The sequence below is a fragment of the Phyllobates terribilis genome, unplaced genomic scaffold (genome assembly GCF_046119375.1).
Source record: "Phyllobates terribilis strain yellow unplaced genomic scaffold, ASM4611937v1 Scaffold_5__5_contigs__length_657084704, whole genome shotgun sequence".
Taxonomy (NCBI): domain Eukaryota; kingdom Metazoa; phylum Chordata; class Amphibia; order Anura; family Dendrobatidae; genus Phyllobates; species Phyllobates terribilis.
In genome coordinates, this window is record NW_027362765.1 from 269,598,451 (window position 1) to 269,618,890 (window position 20,440).

The window sequence follows — 20,440 nt, forward strand, 5'->3', positions numbered from 1 at the left end:
GTAGCAGGGTTCCCCTTTTCTTGTATTAACTCAGTCCAAACGTTGGGGCCCAGATGCCGCGGATATTGGCGCACAAATTTATAACCGTTGGTGCACTTAGATGAACATTAACGTAAAAAGTCTGGGGCGTAGTGTACTCACTGTAACTGGCGCTGGTAGAACCACAAGTCTCAAAAGGGCACTCACGGTGCATCTCAACCGGTTGTAGGTTTCCCTGGACACCAGCTGGGGGCGGCAGGATTCAGGCCTTTATACGGTGGGAGTGCCGGCAGAATTCTCCGAGTCCTTGATGTCACTTGCTTCACCGAGTGACAGGGCCGCGCTCTCTCCAGATGCGCGGGTATATCAGAGGGGACGGCAACGCTCCGCAGCGTAGCGGTATACAAGTCCACAGCGCTCCGTCTTTCACAACAACAAGCTGCCACACTTCCTTTCCTCTCTAGTTTTACTTTCACTTTCTCTCCAGCTCCCTCCCCCAAGTCCCTCCTCCCTCCTATCTTTCCAGGCTGTGTCATCTGACAGAAACAAGGGTCCATGGGAATTGTAGTCCACTGCAGCTCAGGGAAAGAACGATTAATGTCTGTAGGTCCCTGTTTAACAGCAGCTGCAAAGCTCTTCTTAGTGTCTGTAAGTCCCAGTATACCAGTAGCTGCTCTGACAGTTCCATGTGCAGGTGTTACATATGGCTGCCCTCCCACAATCCATGTATTTATGTTATTTCCCCCCAATTCCATGTATATATGCTGTTTCCCCCCATTCCATGTATATGTGTTCTTTCCTCCCATTCCATGTATGTATGGCTGCCCTCCCGCAATCCATGTATTTATGTTATTTCCCCCCCATTCCATGTATATATGCTGTTTCCCCCCATTCCATGTATATACGTTGCCCCCCCATTCCATGTATATATGCTGTTTTCCCTCCATTCAATATATATATGCTGACCCCCATTCCACGTATATATGCTCTTTCCCCCCATTCCATGTATATATGCTCTCCCCCCCATTCCATGTATATATGCTCTTTCCCCCCATTCCATGTACATATGCTCTTTTCCCCCCATTCCATGTATATATGCTCCTTCCCCCCCATTCCATGTATAAATGCTGTTTCCCCCCCCCATTCCATGTTTATACAGTGGTGGCCAAAAGTATTGGCACCCCTGCAATTCTGTCAGATAATACTCAGTTTCTTCCTGAAAATGATTGCAATCACAAATTCTTTGGTATTATTATCTTCATTTAATTTGCTTGCAAGGAAAAAACACAAAAGAGAATGAAGCAAAAATCAAATCATTGATCATTTCACACAAAACTCCAAAAATGGGCCAGACAAAAGTATTGGCACCCTCAGCCTAATACTTGGTTGCACAACCTTTAGCCAAAATAACTGCGAACAACAGCTTCCGGTAACCATCAATGAGTTTCTTACAATGCTCTGCTGGAATTGTAGACCATTCTTCTTTGGCAAACTGCTCCAGGTCCCTGATATTTGAAGGGTGCCTTCTCCAAACTGCCATTTTGAGATCTCTCCACAGATATTCTATGGGATTCAGGTCTGGACTCACTGCTGGCCACCTTAGAAGTCTCCAGTGTTTTCTCTCAAACCATTTTATAGTGCTTTTGGAAGTGTGTTTTGGGTCATTGTCCTGCTGGAAGACCCATGACCTCTGAGGAAGACCCAGCTTTCTCACACTGGGCCCTACATTATGCTGCAAAATTTGTTGGTAGTCTTCAGACTTCATAATGCCATGCACATGGTCAAGCAGTCCAGTGCCAGAGGCAGCAAAGCGACCCCAAAACATCAGGGAACCTGCGCCATGTTTGACTGTATGGACCGTGTTCTTTTCTTTGAATGCCTCTTTTTTTTTCCTGTACACTCTATGTTGATGCTTTTTTTCCCAAAAAGCTCTACTTTTGTCTCATCTGACCAGAGAACATTCTTCCAAAATGTTTTAGGCTTTCTCAGGTAAGTTTTGGCAAACTCCAGCCTGGCTTTTTTATGTCTTGGAGTAAGAAGTGGGGTCTTCCTGGGTATCCTACCATACAGTCCCTTTTCATTCAGACGCCGACGGATAGTACGGGTTGACACTGTTGTACCCTCGGACTGCAGGGCAGCTTGAACTTGTTTGGATGTTAGTCGAGGTTCTTTATCCACCATCCGCAATCTTGCGTTGAAATCTCTCGTCAATTTTTCTTTTCCGTCCACATCTAGGGAGGTTAGCCACAGTGCCATGGGCTTTAAACTTCTTGATGACACTGCGCACGGAAGACACAGGAACATTCAGGTCTTTGGAGATGGACTTGTAGCCTTGAGATTGCTCATGCTTCCTCACAATTTGGTTTCTCAAGTCCTCAAACAGTTCTTTGGGCTTCTTTCTTTTCTCCATGCTCAATGTGGTACACACAAGGATACAGGGCAGAGGTTCAGTCAATTTTAATCCATGTTAACTGGCTGCAAGTGTGATTTAGTTATTGTCAACACCTTTTAGGTGCCACAGGTAAGTTACAGGTGCTGTTAATTACACGAATTAGAGAAGCATCACATGATTTTTCAAACAATGCCAATACTTTTGTCCACCCCCTTTTTTAGGTTTGGTGTGGAATTATATCCAATTTGGCTTTAGGACAATTCTTTTTGTGTTTTTTCATTGAAGACAAATTAAATGAAGATAATATCAAAGAATTTGTGATTGCAATCATTTTCAGGAAGAAAGTGAGTATTATCTGACAGAATTGCAGGGGTGCCAATACTTTTGGCCACCACTGTATGCTGTTCGCCCCCATTCCATGTATATATGCTGCCTCCCCCCCATTCCATGTATATATGCTGTTTCCCCCCATTTCATGTATATATGCTCTTTCCCCCATTCCATGTATATTTGCTCTCCCCCCCCATTCCATGTATATATGCTCTTTCCCCCCCATTCCTTGTATATATGCTCTTTCCCCTCCCATTCCATGTATATATGCTGTTTCCCCCCCATTCCATGTATATATGCCCCCCATTCCATGTACATATGTTTGTTTCCCCCCCATTCCATGTATATATGCTCTTTCCCCCCATTCCATGTATAAATGCTCTTTCCCCCCCATTCCTTGTATATATGCTCTTTCCCCTCCCATTCCATGTATATATGCTGCTCCCCCCCATTCCATGTATATATGCCCCCCCATTCCATGTACATGTTTGTTTCCCCCCATTCCATGTATATATGCTCTTTCCCCCCATTTCATGTATATATGCTCTTTCCACCATTCCATGTATATTTGCTCTCTCCCCCCCATTCCATGTATATATGCTCTTTCCCCCCCATTCCATGTATATATGCTCTTTCCCTCCCATTCCATGTATATATGCTCATTCCCCCATTCCATATATATATATATATATATATATGCTGCCCCCCCATTCCATGTATATATTGCTGTTCCCCCCTCCCGCCCCCATTCCATGTATATATTGCTGTTCCCCCCCTCCCGCCCCCCATTCCATGTACAGTATATATTGCTGTCGTCCACCCCCCGCTGCCCCCCATTCCATCCTGCTGGCACCGCTGTTCATATAAAAAATAAATAAATAAATAACAAACACTCCTACTCACCTTCCTCTCCTGTAGCCGGCAGCTGACTCCAGCGTCCTAGCGACCGGGCACATGACGTCACTGCCATGCGCCCAGTCGCTCGTACGCTGACCTCAGCAGCTGGCCTCTGATTGGCCAACAGCGTGTATTTCGGTGCCCAGGCCTGGCAACTCGTGCGCTGCAATACACTTCAGCTAGATGTGTGTCAGAGAATTCACATCTAGCTGAAGTGGGGACTGGTGTCGGCGGGCTCCGAGTACTCACCCGCCGGGCCAGGTCCTGGTCCAGGAGCACTATTGCTGCGGCGATGGCGCGTGTGCCCTTAGGGACGGCTCTGCGTGCCCACTCTGGCACGCGTGCCATAGGTTCGCCAGCACTGCCCTATACTGTAGAAAAAAATAATTCTTTAAATAGAGCCATGATGTTTGAGTCACCCACACTGAAAGATGGTGCTAAATCTACTAGTATTCCAATGTCAAAAGACAAACAAGGTTTGAAGGAATGGAACATTTCTATAGTGTACATATGAAAAAAAATCATATGCATATACACAGTAATGTGTGAAGTTTTGAGGGAGTTGAGGAAAAATTCTGAAAAGCAAGAATTATTTAAAAAATATAAGTATTAATAATTAATTTTTGTCAATTAACAAAATGAAAACTAATTGAACAAAAGAGAAATCTGAATCAAATCAATATTTGGTGTGACCGCCCTTTACCTTCAAAATAGCATCAGTTCTTCTAGGTACACTTGCACAGGGATTTTGTAAAATTAAAGTCCGGTGTATGAGTAACCAATTACATCAAACAGGTGATAATAATCACCATATTTGTATGTAGGTTGAAATAAAGTCATTAACTGAAACAACTGATTAGGAGTGAAAATGGGTGAACAGCCAAACTTTGCTGTAAAGATGAGGTTCTGGAAGACCGTTTCATGTCACAGGTCATACGCCATGAAAAGACTGAGAACAGAAACAAAATACAAGGTAGTTATATTGCATCATCAAGGTCTCACCCAGGCAAAAAAATTTCAAGCAGACTGGGGTTTCAAGATGTGCTGTTCAAGCACTTTTGAAGAAGCCACAAGAAATGGGCAATGTTGAGGATCGTAGACACATTGGTTGGCCAAAGAAACTAATACAGCAAATGAAGACACATTATCATTAATTCCATTTGAAACTGGAAGATGTCAAGCAATACAATTAGCCCAGAACTGGCAACAACCAGTGAGACCGACCTATACCCATCTACTGTTCTGAGAAGTCTCGCAAGAAGTGGTCTTCAGGTATTGCGATACCTTCAACATGGAAACATGGCAAAGCGAATTAACTATGCAAGAAACTAAAGGAAATTGTGTGCAGAAAAATGACAGCATGTGCTCTGGCCTGAGGAGTGAAAACCTGAAATATTTGGCTATAACAGTAGGCAGTTTTGTTCGCCAAGGGGCCAGAGAGCAGTACAATAATAAGTGTCTGCAGGCAAACGTGAAACATGATGTAGGTTCCTTGCAAATTTGGAGCTGTAGTTTAGTAAATGGAGTTGTGGATTTGAACAAGATTAACGGGGTCCTCAATGCTGATAAATACAGTAAAATACTTATCCTTCATGTAATACCATCAGAGGGGCATCTGATAGGCTCCAAGTTTATTCTGCAGCAGAACAATGCCTTCAAATATACATCCAGTGTCATTAATAACTATCTTCAGTGTGGAGAAGAACAAGGAGTCCTGAAAGTGATGATAAGACCCCACAGAGCTCTGATCTGTACATTGGATTTAGATTTCTGTTTTGTTCATTCACTTTGGATTTTGGATTTAATTGATAAAACTAAAGTACTAATAGTTCTGTTTTTGGAAAAATCCTTACTTTGCAGCATTTTTTCCATATCTATAGTAAAAATAACACCAGTGATGTTACTGTACATATTACAATTATCCAATTATCACCCAAAACCTATGTACATAATCATCATTGTCAATATGACTAAACAATATTCCATACTAGCTCAGTGCTCCCTCTGTCTAAAATCACATTTCTTTCTTCTATCCTTAACATTCTAAAGATCCCTGAAGTTATAACTTTATGAAATTATGAGATTTAACTATTATTACCTTAAAATTGATGATTATGGATGAGTTGCACTACCCATGGACAACCCCTTTAAATTTAGGGCTACAGTATTTTCACATGAGCATAATAGGACCACCAGGATTTGAGGCCACATCATGCTCAAGTACAACATAAGGACTAGTAATAAACTCAGGCTTCATATCTCTTCTGTATTTTTATTATAATTTTTCTCCTGTGTAGAAGATGTTTTTTAAACACACATGTAGAAGTCATTGTGCAAAATACTTCAAAACATAATAACTTTAATCTGTACATTTGAATAATATAAATCTTACAAAGGTCTGTTGAAAAACACCAAATTATTTTGATAACCCACAGTATAAGACAACACCATGACCTTCCTTATATTACATGCCTCTTTTACAGTACATTCATTCTTTTAGAAAAGCAAACTAAGGCCTTACGTACATATACAGTGTAACTAAACAGAATTAAGAATACTTCCTCCATTGTGTTGTCTCTGATGACAACTTTATGGAAAATTCATAGTCCGGGCGATAAATAAAGGAGAAGGGACCCCATAACAGGGTCATTTTACTGGTACAGGTTCTTGGCACCAGGACCCACCTTGTCTTAGGACAAAAGGGTTTGGCACTTGTTCGCCCCTCATGCATGTCCCTTATAGAAGAGGAGGGTGACATCAGCCTTAGGATAGTTTTTCTTTTCTTTGTTTTTATGGAGAAATTAACACCTCCTATGAAGAAGGTTCCTATCAAAGGGCTAAAAAAAAATCTATTTCTAGCAACTTGGATGGACCCCCATTATGTAAACCCAATCAATCTTCCAAACCCAAGTGTAAAATGATCATGTCTGTAAAGGGAGTATTATTATATTACCATAATATTATTATAATGAAATATATCAAACACTAAACTTCATCGTAAAACAAAAGTTCACCATACACAGGGCACAAGTTTGCTTTTCTTTTCATATACATAAAAAAATAAGCTTCTGCAAGTCATATTCATTTCACAGCTACCAGATTTAAAATGACATCACAAAAAAATACAAAGAATCTTAAAACGCTAAAATCACAGAGTTTCTTACAAAAGTGAAAACTGTACAAACAATAATTGTGAAATGCAATACGAAAAAGGCTACGTGGAAGGTGGAAAGTGAAGATTGTTTATAGTTGTAACCGATTCCTTAAACATATTTAATACGAGGATATTGCGGAATATATTAAATCAATGACATTTATGTGACAGCTAGATGCTGGCAAAAGAGCTTAAATTTAAAGTTGACCCCCAAAGACAATAATGCACCCCGGGTTCAAAACTTTTGGTCTACTAAAACATCATTGACTTAGAAATCTTGAAATTCTATACTCAAGAGGAATAGAGTCCACTGTGTCCAACCAGATAATGTAGACTTTATTCCGGTAGATTGTAAAGTCTATTAGATGGAGTTAAAAAAAAGATCCAGATTGGTAAATACTAAGGAGGCAGAACTTAAAGGGGTTGTTTATCTTATAAAACATATTCTAATTGGTCACAAGGCTGAGCCACCATGTCCTCTTGGACATGGTGGCTCCGCCTGGTGGCTAATCAGAGGGGAAATCATAATGCACATAGCTGTATGTCTAATAGGAATTAGACGCACAGCTATGTGCATTACGATTTCCCCTCTGATTAGCCTGCACCCCGTGAAAGATCTCAAAGTAAACCCTAAACTTTTCCATTGCCAAACGGGAGGCCAAATAGAGACTGAGCTTTTCCATCTGGTGGAGCAAGTAAAAAAGCATATATGTTAAATGTACTGTATACATTTTTTATATGAAAATCTATGAGAATCGATTTAATGGATAATTCATGAGTAGAGATGTGCAAACCTGGGCTTAGTGTCTGGTGCTAAATGGCGAGCACAGACTTCTCCCGGAAGTCCGTTGCAATGTTCAGAGTTCCGGGGGTAGTCAGGGAGAGAGAGAATTTTCCAGCTGAAAAATTTGGGCCCTCATTGTTGTGGTTCGGGTTTTGATAAAGTTCTGGTACAAGATCTGAACTTTGGAAATAAATATGGGTAGGGTACCAGAACCAGAACTTCCATGGGTCCACTCATCCCTATTCATGAGCTTATGAAGAGCTAGATGTCATTACAGCCAATGATTGAGTGACATGGAAAATGGACGCACCCATAATTTTTAGGCTATAATTTTGTCCTTGTAACAGGTATGTTATGAAAAATATCACATCATATTTATACCATACTAGTCCACAGGTGACAGATGTCATACCTACGACATATTTCCACGTAGTATAAAAACTGCATTTTTCTGTTGCATTTTATATTTTTTGCACAGAAAATCTGCTGCGTTTAACAGTAAAAGCAAAGTGCATCTAATTTCATGACAACTCATGTCGACAGTGCGATTAGATATAATGTTAAGCTGTGAATTTTTGGTGCGTGTTTCTAAGTGTAAAATCCTAGTGTTTTTGCATTAAAAATAATGTGCCAAACCTGCACCAAATATGCAGCAAAAAAAGGGAAAACATATAGAAAGAAACAGTAAAAACACAGTATTCCCCGCAGATTGCTATTGTGGATATTGGTGCAGACACAAAAACGCAACAGGAAAATGCAGCATTTCGTGGGAGCATGGTCCTAACCATCAGCCAAGAGCCTTTGTTTAACATATATTCGCAAACTTTTTACTGCGAACATGAAGTAAAAGATAAAAAACTACAATGTGAATCTAGCTTTACATGTTTAAGTGGGCACATTGTAATTCTTCATTGTGCCTGTGGGAGTGCTGCAGGGAAATGAAACACTTGCTGGTCACTGGTTGATCCAGTAACTTATCATTAGATTAATTGGGGGGGGGGGTCCTTTTTACAAAAAGAGATCGGAAAAATCAGATAACCTTTTTAATAGAATGTTGGTAAGAACTTGAAAAACCGAGAATTCTGTTAAGTCCAAATTGCCTTTTTAGTATTTTAAAGCACCGTGAGATAATTTATACATAAGGAATAGAGAAGATAGTAAACTAGATATAGCTACATAAAAACTCTATATGTCGAGCCTGTATTCTTTATGCAAGTGGAGATTTGTGTGGCTAAGATTATTGCTTTAGGCATAAGGAAAATGTAAAAATGATCAGAAGCTCTTATGAGTCCTAATGGCTTCTTTTAGTTGGACCAAAAGGGCAAATGGGATATAAAAGTAAAACACAGGAAATAAATGTTATGGTGAATATTAATATTTAACAATAGTAATGAACAAAGGAAAGGAAAACAATACTTTTAGTAAATTCACACATATATACAGATGAGTTGCCGACTTAAAGACATCGGAGGATTATGGCAAGGAAATCTATTTTACAGAGAAAAAAAAATTTAGGATGGGGAAAGTCTTGTGTAGTAGTCTATGTGACTCCTGACGCTGAGAGAAGGTTCTTTGTGCTCCCTGGGTGCCACCGCAGTCTGAATCCAGAGCAGATGCCGAGGGTACAGGAAAAATGTGCTACAGCAGGTTTTGACATAGTCAAGGAAAGCCGTACCCTTTAATAAAGCGCTTTACAGTATGGAAAGTGCTAAGATCAACAAATAGAAATAAAAAAAAAATAATAATGGTAAAAAAAAAAAAGAGACATTGCAAGTTTTTTTTCTTCTTCCAGTAAAGTGCTGATGACAGAAGTAGGTTGGTATGTGTTTAGTGCTACTCGGCAGAAATGAATGTGTCCATGTGTCTCCATAGCCAGTCTGAATCTTACACAGGCCCATGACGGGCTTCATACTTTGCCAAAATGTTTTTGCATTTGCCAAGCTCTTTCCGGAGGTCAGCAACCTCCAGCCGTAGGGCAGAATTCTCCTTCTCGAGGAATGAAGCCCGGATGGCAATCTGGTTCTCTTTGAGCCTTCGTGCATCTCTTGATCTCTTGGCAGCCATATTGTTCTTTTTGCGCCTTGCCCAGTATTTTTCATCCTGCTCATTTGTTCAAAGACAAAATGGAACATGTTAGACTTTGGAACCACGGAAAAGGGAAGTGACAGGCAACATGGAGTAGGAGAACTCTACCACATCTAGATTTTATTCCGCTAAATCAAAAGCAGAGTAATAAAAAGCAGAGTTATCAGAAGCTGATAAAAAGGGGCAGCGACTTGTCCTATCTCAGGGTATACTTTCCCTGATCACTATTTCTAGTTACTTCCTAGCAATTAATCATGCAGTCACCTGAGCCATGCCCATCCTCATATTAACAAATTGCAAAATGAAATCTTTTAATCCAGTCCCACTGCATCCAAGGATGGTAAGATAAGATCACGTGCTCTCTAGAGGCAACTGACTGGGTTAATCTCCTTACCCCGTCCCTAGAATCAGTGAGCCTGGATTAAATATTCCAAGTGACCACAGCAAGCGATGTGATTAAAGCAAAACGGAGGCTCTTTGTTACACAGGCAGGGACACTTTGCTGGCTCACTGGTGCTAAGCGATAAAATCATCTTAATTAGCTTGTCTTTCCGCTATTGCAGCACAGGAATTGTTTTTCTTCCAAAGGATTCAGGTTTCACGTGCAAACTAAAAGTTGAAGACTATATCAAGATAGATTTCCGGGCATGTCCCGTTCACGTGTGAGGATTAGCGGCTAAGCTGTGAACCATCCTGGGATACAGTTTGTCATTAAAGGTAACTGGTCATGTTGAAAACGGTATCTGATCTTCAGGCAGGATGTTCTGAGCAGAATCATATACCTTGTTGTGGGAAACGTTTCTGTATAACTTGTATTTTATGCATTGAAATCCCTGGTGGCTGTATACATGAGTCCATTTGGTGGTCCTACTAGTGATTGACAGCGATTGATCTTCCCTGTACAATCACTAGTAGGACCACCAACTGGAATCTAGAAACACCAGGGATTTCAATGAATAAAATACACGTTATACTGAATATTTTCTAACAAACCTATATTTCATTCTGCTCAGCTTCTCCTCTACATTGTGCTGTCCACAGATCAGGCTACATGTATGGTGTGACCAGTTCCCTTGAAAGGGAATCTGTCAGCAGGATTTCACACGTAAACTATTTATATACACATGTAGGTGTTTCAAAGACAAGTACAGCAATACCTTTACAAGGACAGTAGGTTACTACATTACTGAGAAATTAGCATTTAAATTGATATGCAAATGAGGCTTAAGAGCTACCTGTAGATCTGCAGCCTCTGTCACTCCAGCTCAATTCCCTGTCCAGTGCCAAGTCCTCCTGCTCGACTGATTGCTTCTTTACCTAAAGTCATACATCATAGAGGCTGTCAGTCAAGCAGGAGGATTTTGAACTGGATAGGGAATAGAGCTGGAGTGACAGAGGCTTCAACTCTGCAATAGCCCTCAGCCTCATCTGCATATCAATTAAAGCACTGATTTCTCAGTAACGGAGGAATGGACTGGCCATGTAAAGGTATTGCTGGACTTGTCTTTGAGTTACATGCACACAGAAATAGTTTTGGGGGTGAAATCCTCCTGTCAGTTTCCCTTTAAAGAGACAATCCCAAGTTTACACATGTCTAAACAAAAGTAGTCTTACCTAAGATTTAGCTTCCATCTACTATACAAATCAGTGATTCTAACGTATATATATGGTGACAATTCAAATAGTCAGAATATCTACAGGACCTTCTAAGATATAATCCTTGGTCACAAGTCATCTTCACTAATTACGATGCATATTAGAAATATGCTAGGCAGAATATTTGAATAAGCATGGTCAAGTCTATGATCACCTTAAAAACTGGGCATGACCAAAAAACAATATCACTAAAGTTTCGGATGACATACAGTACTCATGGACAACGTTCCTTTGTGTCTCCATAGAGATTTGTACTGTCTCTGACTATTAATATCTCCTAGGAATAATGAAGAGAATAATTCAAAGGCACCAGCATGAACAATCACACTTAGTATTCTCCTACCACACATGTGCCACCTGCCAAATATTCATTCCCTCCAGAAATGCTCGTCTTAGAGCGAATCTTTCAGTACATGTATATTTATACACTCACATGTTCAGTCCTCAGCTACATTGAACATCACTAGGCACATTGTACAACTCTGTAGAGTTTTGTGAAATAGGAAAATATGATAAAATTAGAAGAACATGATCTTGCGCTGTCTGGCTTCACATTTTTTGTAATTTTGGTGCAAAAAGAAATTCTCCTTAAGACTAAAAGAATTATTCAGTTCTCAGTAATGTGGCTCCTTACAGGTATCAAGTGTCAAGAATAGGATTAGAAATAAGCAGGGTAACATGTCTTAAATTGTGTTTGGATAAGGAGCTTTGCCTTGTCCTGTCGGGTCTCAATCCCATTCTTGAGACCAAACATTGGCTTTGAAACAGAGCTTCAATATAGTCATCTGAATGCAGCTCTAGACCAGCAAGAACATCTTGTACACCGTTTCCAACTTACCTTCAGATCTTCTGGTATGAAGATTTTGCGGGCCTTCTTAATCATTGGCTGTGGCTTTAATTCTTCTTCGGAAAACTTGCGTTTCCTGGGGTCAAACATCTCTTGACCTGGGATACTAGACAGGGCAAGATCTGCTGGGTCTGGTTCATATCCTACGGCCACTTGGATAGTTTCTGGATCTATTGGACTTGGAGTGTTGCGGTTTCCTGGCAAAATCTGACCTGAAAGATATTACCCAATTAAAGAATATTAGACTAGGCTAGATTATTCTAGATGAGAAAAGAACTGTAATTCCAGAGTACAGTAGATTTCCACATATTATACGTAACTATTCTTATTGGCCTATACTAAAGCCATTTCACAGATATATGTTTTCAGGGTTATGGACTTTATGCCCCTAACTTCATATATAGGAACAGAGGGTTTTTTGTTGTTAAGTGACAAATAAAAGTACCATGATCTATCAGAAGTTGAATCAATGAATACATAGGAAGACAAAAACAACAAGCACGTCATGACTTGGAAATGGTGCACACATAATAAACAGATTTGTTATTTACAGGGAAAAAAGCAGCACTTCCAGTGACAAATATAGGAAGAGGATAATGGCCTCTTTGGAGTCCTCCATAAACTGAACAGCCTAGACAATATGAATAACACAAAGGGCTTTTTCTTGCCCGTTTCTCAAAGTGCTCCGCACATCTTTACAGTACACTTAGCCAGGCTGCTGTTCTATTTTCTACCTTATTACTATGGGACGTTCTCCATTCTCAGCATATGCCCAGCTCACATCTCCATGCAAAACTTATTTTGCTTTATTTCCTCATTAACTAGCAAAACTTAAATTCCATGGCTGCAAAAAAACCTTCTAATTACATTTAGCATCTATTGCAAGAAGAAAAAAAGCTTATCAATCTCACAGTCTTTGGATAAATTCACACTTTTTGGCCACATTCACACGTTCAGTATTTGCTCAGTATTTTACATCAGTATTTGGAAGCCAAAATCAGGAGAGGAACAATGGTTTTGGCTTACAATACTGAGGTAAAATACTGACCAAGCACTGAAGGTGTGAACGTGGCCTTTGACTGAGAAATGTACAGCAAATTCCTGGAACAGAACCGCAAAAAGGATCCAGTTGTTACTGTGCAGGAGCTGCTGTTTAGCGTATGTGTGTATGGGCTCTCACATTGTCTTACTGCAATACTAACAGTGTGATGCCTCTTATTCCCTGTGGAGGCGCTGCGTAAGGTATACAATTCTGTAACACACTATATATATTACACATAATACAAATTACATATATGAATGTATATGGTATGTTTGTGTGTATGTATGTATACACACATATATATACTGTATATATATTTAAGCAGTTGTGTATATTATATATATAGTTGTGTATATTATATATTATATATATATATATATATTGTGAGGTAGTGACTGGGATCACATATGAGGGACGTTATATATCCCCCAGGATGTGTACAGAGACCTATTAAATCCATTGGAGTGCATTGCAGTCACACACAGCTGCGGCTGCAATGCAGGAATGAAGGTGAGCATTGACCTGGTCAGGCTATCTGGCTAAGGCAGATTAGTAAAACCTGGCAGGGCCTTCATTTCTTGGAGGAGGCTACAGGAAGGAGGTGGGGCGGCCTCCTCCCTCCAACCCGGGTTTTCCAGTGGCTCTTGCCACAGGTCCTTTAAAACCCTGCATTAAGGGTTAGTGTTGTTCTATGTTGGAACCTGCTAGGAGGATAGCAGGAAAGCTCAGCGGACCTGTGAGTAGCTGAACCCATGCCTGGGAAGGCTCTGCACCAGTCAGGCTCTGAGCGGCCCGGCGTGGCCGTTGTCCATGGCAACCGTTGTTATGGACTCATGTTAACCCGGCTGCGAACCGGAGGACTTTCTGTTTTACCCGTGAGTTGCTGAATAAAAGCTGTTTATTTTGGACTTGCTTGGGTCACTGCCTCAGTTACTGCACGGTGTGAACACCGCCGCCTTACAGCTTACACACAAATGCGCATATATACATATGTATATAATATATATACGCGTATCTATATAAAAAATATATTTATGAAAAAAGAACGTACTATCATTAAACCCATATCTATACATGTCATATATATGGTTTAATTTGTCAGTTTTTTATGCATGGCCAAACGACTGGTCTAATTAGCACCAGATTTGGTACACAGGCAAATCAGGTGCTTCTAATGATTTGAGACCGGGTTGCAGCCTTCTATGACCTACTGTTCTGAACATATTCATGTAAAATAAAACAGAATACAAAAGTAAACTCACGGTGATCTGACTATAGATGTGACATGGCCATTAGCAAACTGATGAAACTCCAGACTGAGGCACGGCTGCATATTGATGTATTTTATTTATATGACGCCATCATACCCCTTCACAGACGTCATCACTGTCCCCATTGGGGCTCACAATCTAAATTCCCTATCAATATGTCTTTGGAATGTGGTTGGAAACCCAGGTAAACACGGGGAGAACATACAGTTGCCATGCAGATAGTCACATGTTGTGGCTAAAGATCAGTCCCATTCATCTAAATGGAGTTATTTTGGTGGCAAGCACACTGATATGTACAAGCCCCATCCACATCAAATCTGGTATGTTCCCTTATAATATAGTAAGTATCACTATTTATCACTATTGCTAAAATTTACCATAGAAGAAATCTAAATAATCACTTTTAATTATTTTGTCTCTTCCTTATTCCAAAATATACTGAAACATCAGATATTTTCTTTACATCACCAGCAAACAATACCAGTGTCTGCCACTAGAGGACAGCAGTCAGTTAGTTTACTGCTCAGCCACATCAATGAGCAGAACTGTCATTAAACAGCTGAAAATCCTGATTAAAAACCCTTTATTCTGGAGGCAGCAATCAAACCGAAAGGGTAGAGAAAGCAGCCTGATTAAGGAGTCGTCCAAGTGCTTGATTGGCGTGACTCTGAAATTTGCCAGTGACAGAAATAGCTTTGATAAAATCACATGATCTCTTCAGAGATTGGATACATTTTATTTAATCCTAGTTTAACCTCTTCCACACCGCAATATTGCTATACTGGTAGTTAGGGTACATACCCTAACACCACTATAAAATACAAAAATCACCATGTCCTCTGGACTGTGTAAGAAAAATCGTCAGTTCAACATATTATCATTGTATGGGTAAAGGGAAACGGTCACGTTGTACATGGGGTCCGATCTGTGGCAGCACGTTATAGAGAAGGAGAAGCTGAGCAGAACAATGTATGTATTTGTGGGAAAAGATTCAGTATAACTTGTAATTTGTCTGTATACATAGGAGTCCAGTGGGCGGTCCTAATAGTGATTGACAGATAGCTCTGCATAGTCATACATGGAGGACTGTCAATCACTGAGTAGGACCACCCACTGGACTCCTCTGTATACAGACACCAGGGATTTCAGGGAATAAAATACAATTTATACTAAATCTTTTCCCACAAAAATGTATATAAATTTGATCAGCTCCTGCTCAATAACATCCGGCCTACAGATCAGATGCCATTTTCAATTTGACAGGCTCCCTTTAAGTAAGCCTTGGCTTCTGGCCCTTGGTGCAAATAGAAGCTGAATTATTTCCTGCTATAATATGACCCGCTGGGCATGTGGGACTACTACTTTCATCATCAGTGGACAGCCAGCAGCCGGTTGATTAGGCCGGTCCTATTATATTTACCAGAGATAAACCGTAGTTCATTTTAGATTTTGACTGAAATAACATGCCCTATATATAAAAGCCATATACATACAGTACAGACCAAAAGTTTGGACACACCTTCTCATTTAAAGATTTTTCTGTATTTTCATGACTATGAAAATTGTACATTCACACTGAAGGCATCAAAACTCTGAATTAACACATGTGGAATTATATACTTAACAAAAAAGTGTGAAACAACTGAAAATATGTCTTATATTCTAGGTTCTTCAAAGTAGCCACCTTTTGCTTTGATGACTGCTTTGCACACTCTTGGCATTCTCTTGATGAGCTTCAAGAGGTAGTCACCAGAAATGGTCTTCAAACAATCTTGAAGGAGTTCCCAGAGATGCTTAGCACTTGTTGGCCCTTTTGCCTTCACTCTGCGGTCCAGCTCAGATATAATTCCACATGTGTTAATTCATAGTTTTGATGCCTTCAGAGTGAATGAACAATTTCCATAGTCATGAAAATACAGAAAAATCTTTAAATGAGAAGGTGTGTCCAAACTTTTGGTCTGTACTGTATATCCCCATGATGACATTGGTTATGATGGTTCTTCGTCAGATATCACAAAGTTCAAGAAAGCCAGGTACAACTGGTGCGGTAAAGTCACTGATAAATATACCTCAATGGGCCATTTCCATGTTGTATTTGTTTAAGTGAAAGCCATTACAGGCCCCTGGGGGCTATCACCCACTTTTCCTTTAAGGAGTCGTCCTCTTTCAGAAAAGATTTTCCGATGAGTTCCCCATAAAAAAACAAACTGTCTTTAATCACCCTCCCAAGGTCCAACGGTCCAACTATTTATTCTAAGGCTATGTTCAGAGAGCATTATTCAAAAATGACTAGTTTTTCAAAAAGAAACTCTCCATTTTTGTTTCATATTTGAAGCGGTTTTGACGTGTTTTTTTTGGCATTTTTTTCCCATGTATCATTTTGTGCAGCCTTTTGACTTGATGTGTTAATTTTGGAGCGGATTCCTGGAGGAATCTTCCTTGAAGAAGTGTCATGCACATTTTTTTGTTCCAACAAGGTGTTTTTTGAGAACCCAGAAAAGGGAAAAAAATAAATGCTAAAACAGTGAAATTAATAGGAGATAGCAAAAATGATTTGAAACATTTTGAAGAAACCTTTTAAACGGTGTTTAGAGCACCCCCCCCCCAAAAAAAAACTCATCAAAACCCTTTGTGTGAACATAGCATAAAGATCAGTAATGGTCCCGATAGCTGGACCCCAAAAGATAGCTTATAAAAAGGAAAAACTATCAAGGAAGGATATTACAATATTACACATCTGTAGCCTGGGAAAGTTGAATGAAAACGCCGGTCAGAGCTATAATGACGATGAAGCTAGTTTACAGATAAATGGGCCTATGTGAAATACATCTATTCATTAGGCACTTATTTTATAATATACTGAAATATATTATAAATTGTCTATAAATCCACATTTCTAGGTATAGCTGGGAATCTCAGTATGGTGTAAACTTGTTCAAGTCTTATTTGCAGGATCCAGTCATTCGGGGTGGAGCTGCTAAAAGCAGTTCACAATCCTAATTTTACTCTGTAATCCTCTCTAATGTTAAGTCTTTGCAGTACATGCAGGAACAGGGGCTGCACAGCACATAGGAAAAGTCAGACAGGTGGCAGATTAGACCAGGCTTATCGAGAGGGCACACACAGGGAGATGCCACCTAGCAGTGAGATCAGCGGGTCGCATGTCCAAGTTATGTCCCAGGTAATTGGCGTCCATTTCCACTGTACCAATTGTGCTTCCAATGCAATAGGAGTAAGAATGACTGTGAAGACAACACAATCTAAGACATCATTCAGACATCAGTGATTTTTCTCACATGCAAAAAATGTGGTCCGAGTTTCATCAGTGTCTTTGATCCCATCTTCATCAGTGTTTGGTCAGTGATTCAGCAGTTGAGTATGCGCAGAAGATGTCTTCTTCAGGCAGGTCCACGCTGATACCTGCCTGAAAATGCTCCCGGAAAACGCTTAAAAGAACAAGCAGCGGCATTTCTATTTAGATCTTGCTTTCTGTGCATATGTATAATAGGCAATGCGGCACTCAAAATTGCATATGTTCAGTCTTTTAAGCAACTTTTAACCACTTCCCATTCCTAAAGCGGTTAAAAGAAGTGACGTCTATTATTCAGCCATTTTTCCGCTCTAAAGATGGCCCCAAAAAAATGCAGACTGTCAGAAATGATTATAATGAGGTCAAGAAACAACAAAAATAAAACGCAAAAAAAGATGCTTCAGGAAAAAAGAAAATGTCGGCGTTTCCTAAAGGATCTTCCTCTTGGAAAACCAGTTGGGCTCACACGCATGTAAAAGACGTCTGAGGGTTCATTCCGATGTCGGTTTTTTTCATACGAGGGCTATCCGTTTTTTTCATGGATAGCTCTCTTAACTATGATATTCTATGGGGCTGTTCACATGTCCGATTTTTTTTTCTCGGATTGAGCGGTCCGTGGAAAATATGACATGTCCAATTTTGATGCCGAGTTTCTGATCAAAATCGACTATACAAGTCTATGAGTCCGTGAAAAAAATCAGACATAGAGTGACTACAGACTTTTGTGAAGAACCTGAACAAACCCTTTAAGTTCTGGTGTTTGCCACCATCACAGTCCCTTAGAGATAGGTTGGTTGATCCTTAAAACTTCTTTGTTTATCCTGTCTTGGAGGTAGAGATGGATCGTTGTAGATTTTAGACAGAGTGTTCGATAAGCTGGGTAAAGAGCTTTCCAGAGTCAGTAGACAAACCACCAAAACCTGTAGGTGCCAAGTGCAAACAATGGCCACCTGGTTCTGGATATTCATCTCGGCTTACTAATGCCAGTAAACCGCAGGTACAGCACAGAATATCCCAATGTAAGCTTCTTCCTATGAAAGACAACACCATGATGTGGCTGATGCTTGGTCCGGTAGCACCTGTCTAGTGTACATCTCTTTGTTATTTCCTATGTATTTCTGTTCTTGCCCCCTCCGCACGTGAGCCAGATTGGTGGTATCTATTCATCATAATCCAGGTAGAATGCAGTGATGTCATGGTTACAAAGTGTGCGCCAACTATTAGTAAAACAAGCGGGTGACTATATCCCAGGTTTTATTTCCTATGATACTCGCAATGCTTGAGGATGCTATATTTAGGAAACAGATTGTACTGTTTATACTCAGTAAATGGCTACCAGACTGTACAACGCTGATGGCGAGATACCAGGATTCTGCTGGAAAAGGAGAGAAGGCCGCCCACTTACAGTACCTACTGTAGATTGCTTGGTGAGGCACCAGTACAATAAATACACTTGTATTGTATTTTGTCAGAGATCTTGGCACGTGTAAAGACTATTAAACTTTAGACATGTGCATAGAGCATAAATAAGCCAGAGCACGTATTACCAAGTGCAATAGGTAGGCCTCCACTATGTAAATCCATCCTCCATGGCATATGGAAAATAGCAGCTGGTGCATCATCAGCCTCCATGGATCGCGCATTCTGGTTCATTTGCTTGCACAGATCTCACCCAAATGATTTAATGAACGCCTATCGTGCATTTTTTCGTATTTATGCTGATAGGCATCTACCTAATATTTAGAGAAAACTTTTATAGTTATACTCCAGCCATCTAATAGTTTATAATTTTGGCCACTTTGCATCTAGATCTTTTATTTTCCAATTTACATTACTCTAGGGCTACCATCACAAGTACAAATTTGTGCAGTGAATTTCAAGCAAAAGGAACAGCAATCCACATCAGAATTCATGACAAAATCTTCACGGGTCAGATGTAAATTTGACATGGATTTTGATGTAAATTTGCCGTAGATTTCTTTGAAATGCGTTGCAAAGGGTAAAATTCACTGCATAAACTGACGAGCTGAAGATTTAAAATCCGCGCAGCAGCTCGGTTTCTACTGTATATTTTTTACGCATTGCATGGATAATTTTTCGTACATTATCTCATTCATTTGACAAAAAAATAATAATACAATTATATTTTCTGCTGCACATTTTGTTTGAAAATCTGCAGGTTTCAACATACTCTATAGGTTTTTGTGTCCATCTCACCACCACACATTTCTCCTATGATTCCTTTCTCTTCCTCAATCCTGTGCAAATTTGTGCAGTGAATTTCACACACATGTACAGCAAATCCACATCAAAACTCATGACAAAATCCTCACAGGTCGCATGTGGATTTTTCGTGAATTTTGATGTAAATGTGCTGTGGATTTCTTTGATATGCAATGCAAAGGTTAAAATTCACAGCATAAACTGACGAGCTGAGGATTTAAATCCGTGCAGCAGCTCGGTTTCTACTGTAGATTTTTTCAGCAACGCATGGATCATTTTTTGTACGATATCTCATCCAGTTGACTTAAAAAATAGTAATACACCGAAAATTCCACCTGCAAATTGGATTGAAAAATCTGCAGAGTTCAATATAACCTACAGGTATTTGTGTCCATCTCAACCCCGCACACTTCTTCCATGATTCCATTTCTCTTCCTCTATCCTGCTTCCTTTAAAAGGCACACTATCAC

At 40.0% G+C, this 20,440-nt stretch overlaps 1 protein-coding gene across 2 annotated transcripts in view; it reads right to left on the minus strand.

Annotated features, from left to right (window-relative positions):
* Positions 1–5,862: 5,862 nt before the first annotated feature.
* The window catches only part of HLF (HLF transcription factor, PAR bZIP family member), a 40,007-nt gene continuing 25,429 nt past the window's right edge, over positions 5,863–20,440 (minus strand). The window contains exons 3-4 of one of the 2 annotated variants that reach the window (XM_073684141.1): positions 12,116–12,336; positions 5,863–9,636 (exon numbers count right to left, since the gene is read on the minus strand). In XM_073684141.1, coding sequence (XP_073540242.1) covers positions 9,421–9,636; positions 12,116–12,336 — 437 coding nt within the window. In that variant the 3' untranslated portion in view covers positions 5,863–9,420. Of the gene's footprint in view, positions 9,640–12,115; positions 12,337–20,440 lie in introns of both variants that reach the window. The other variant, XM_073684140.1, reaches the window with a different exon arrangement.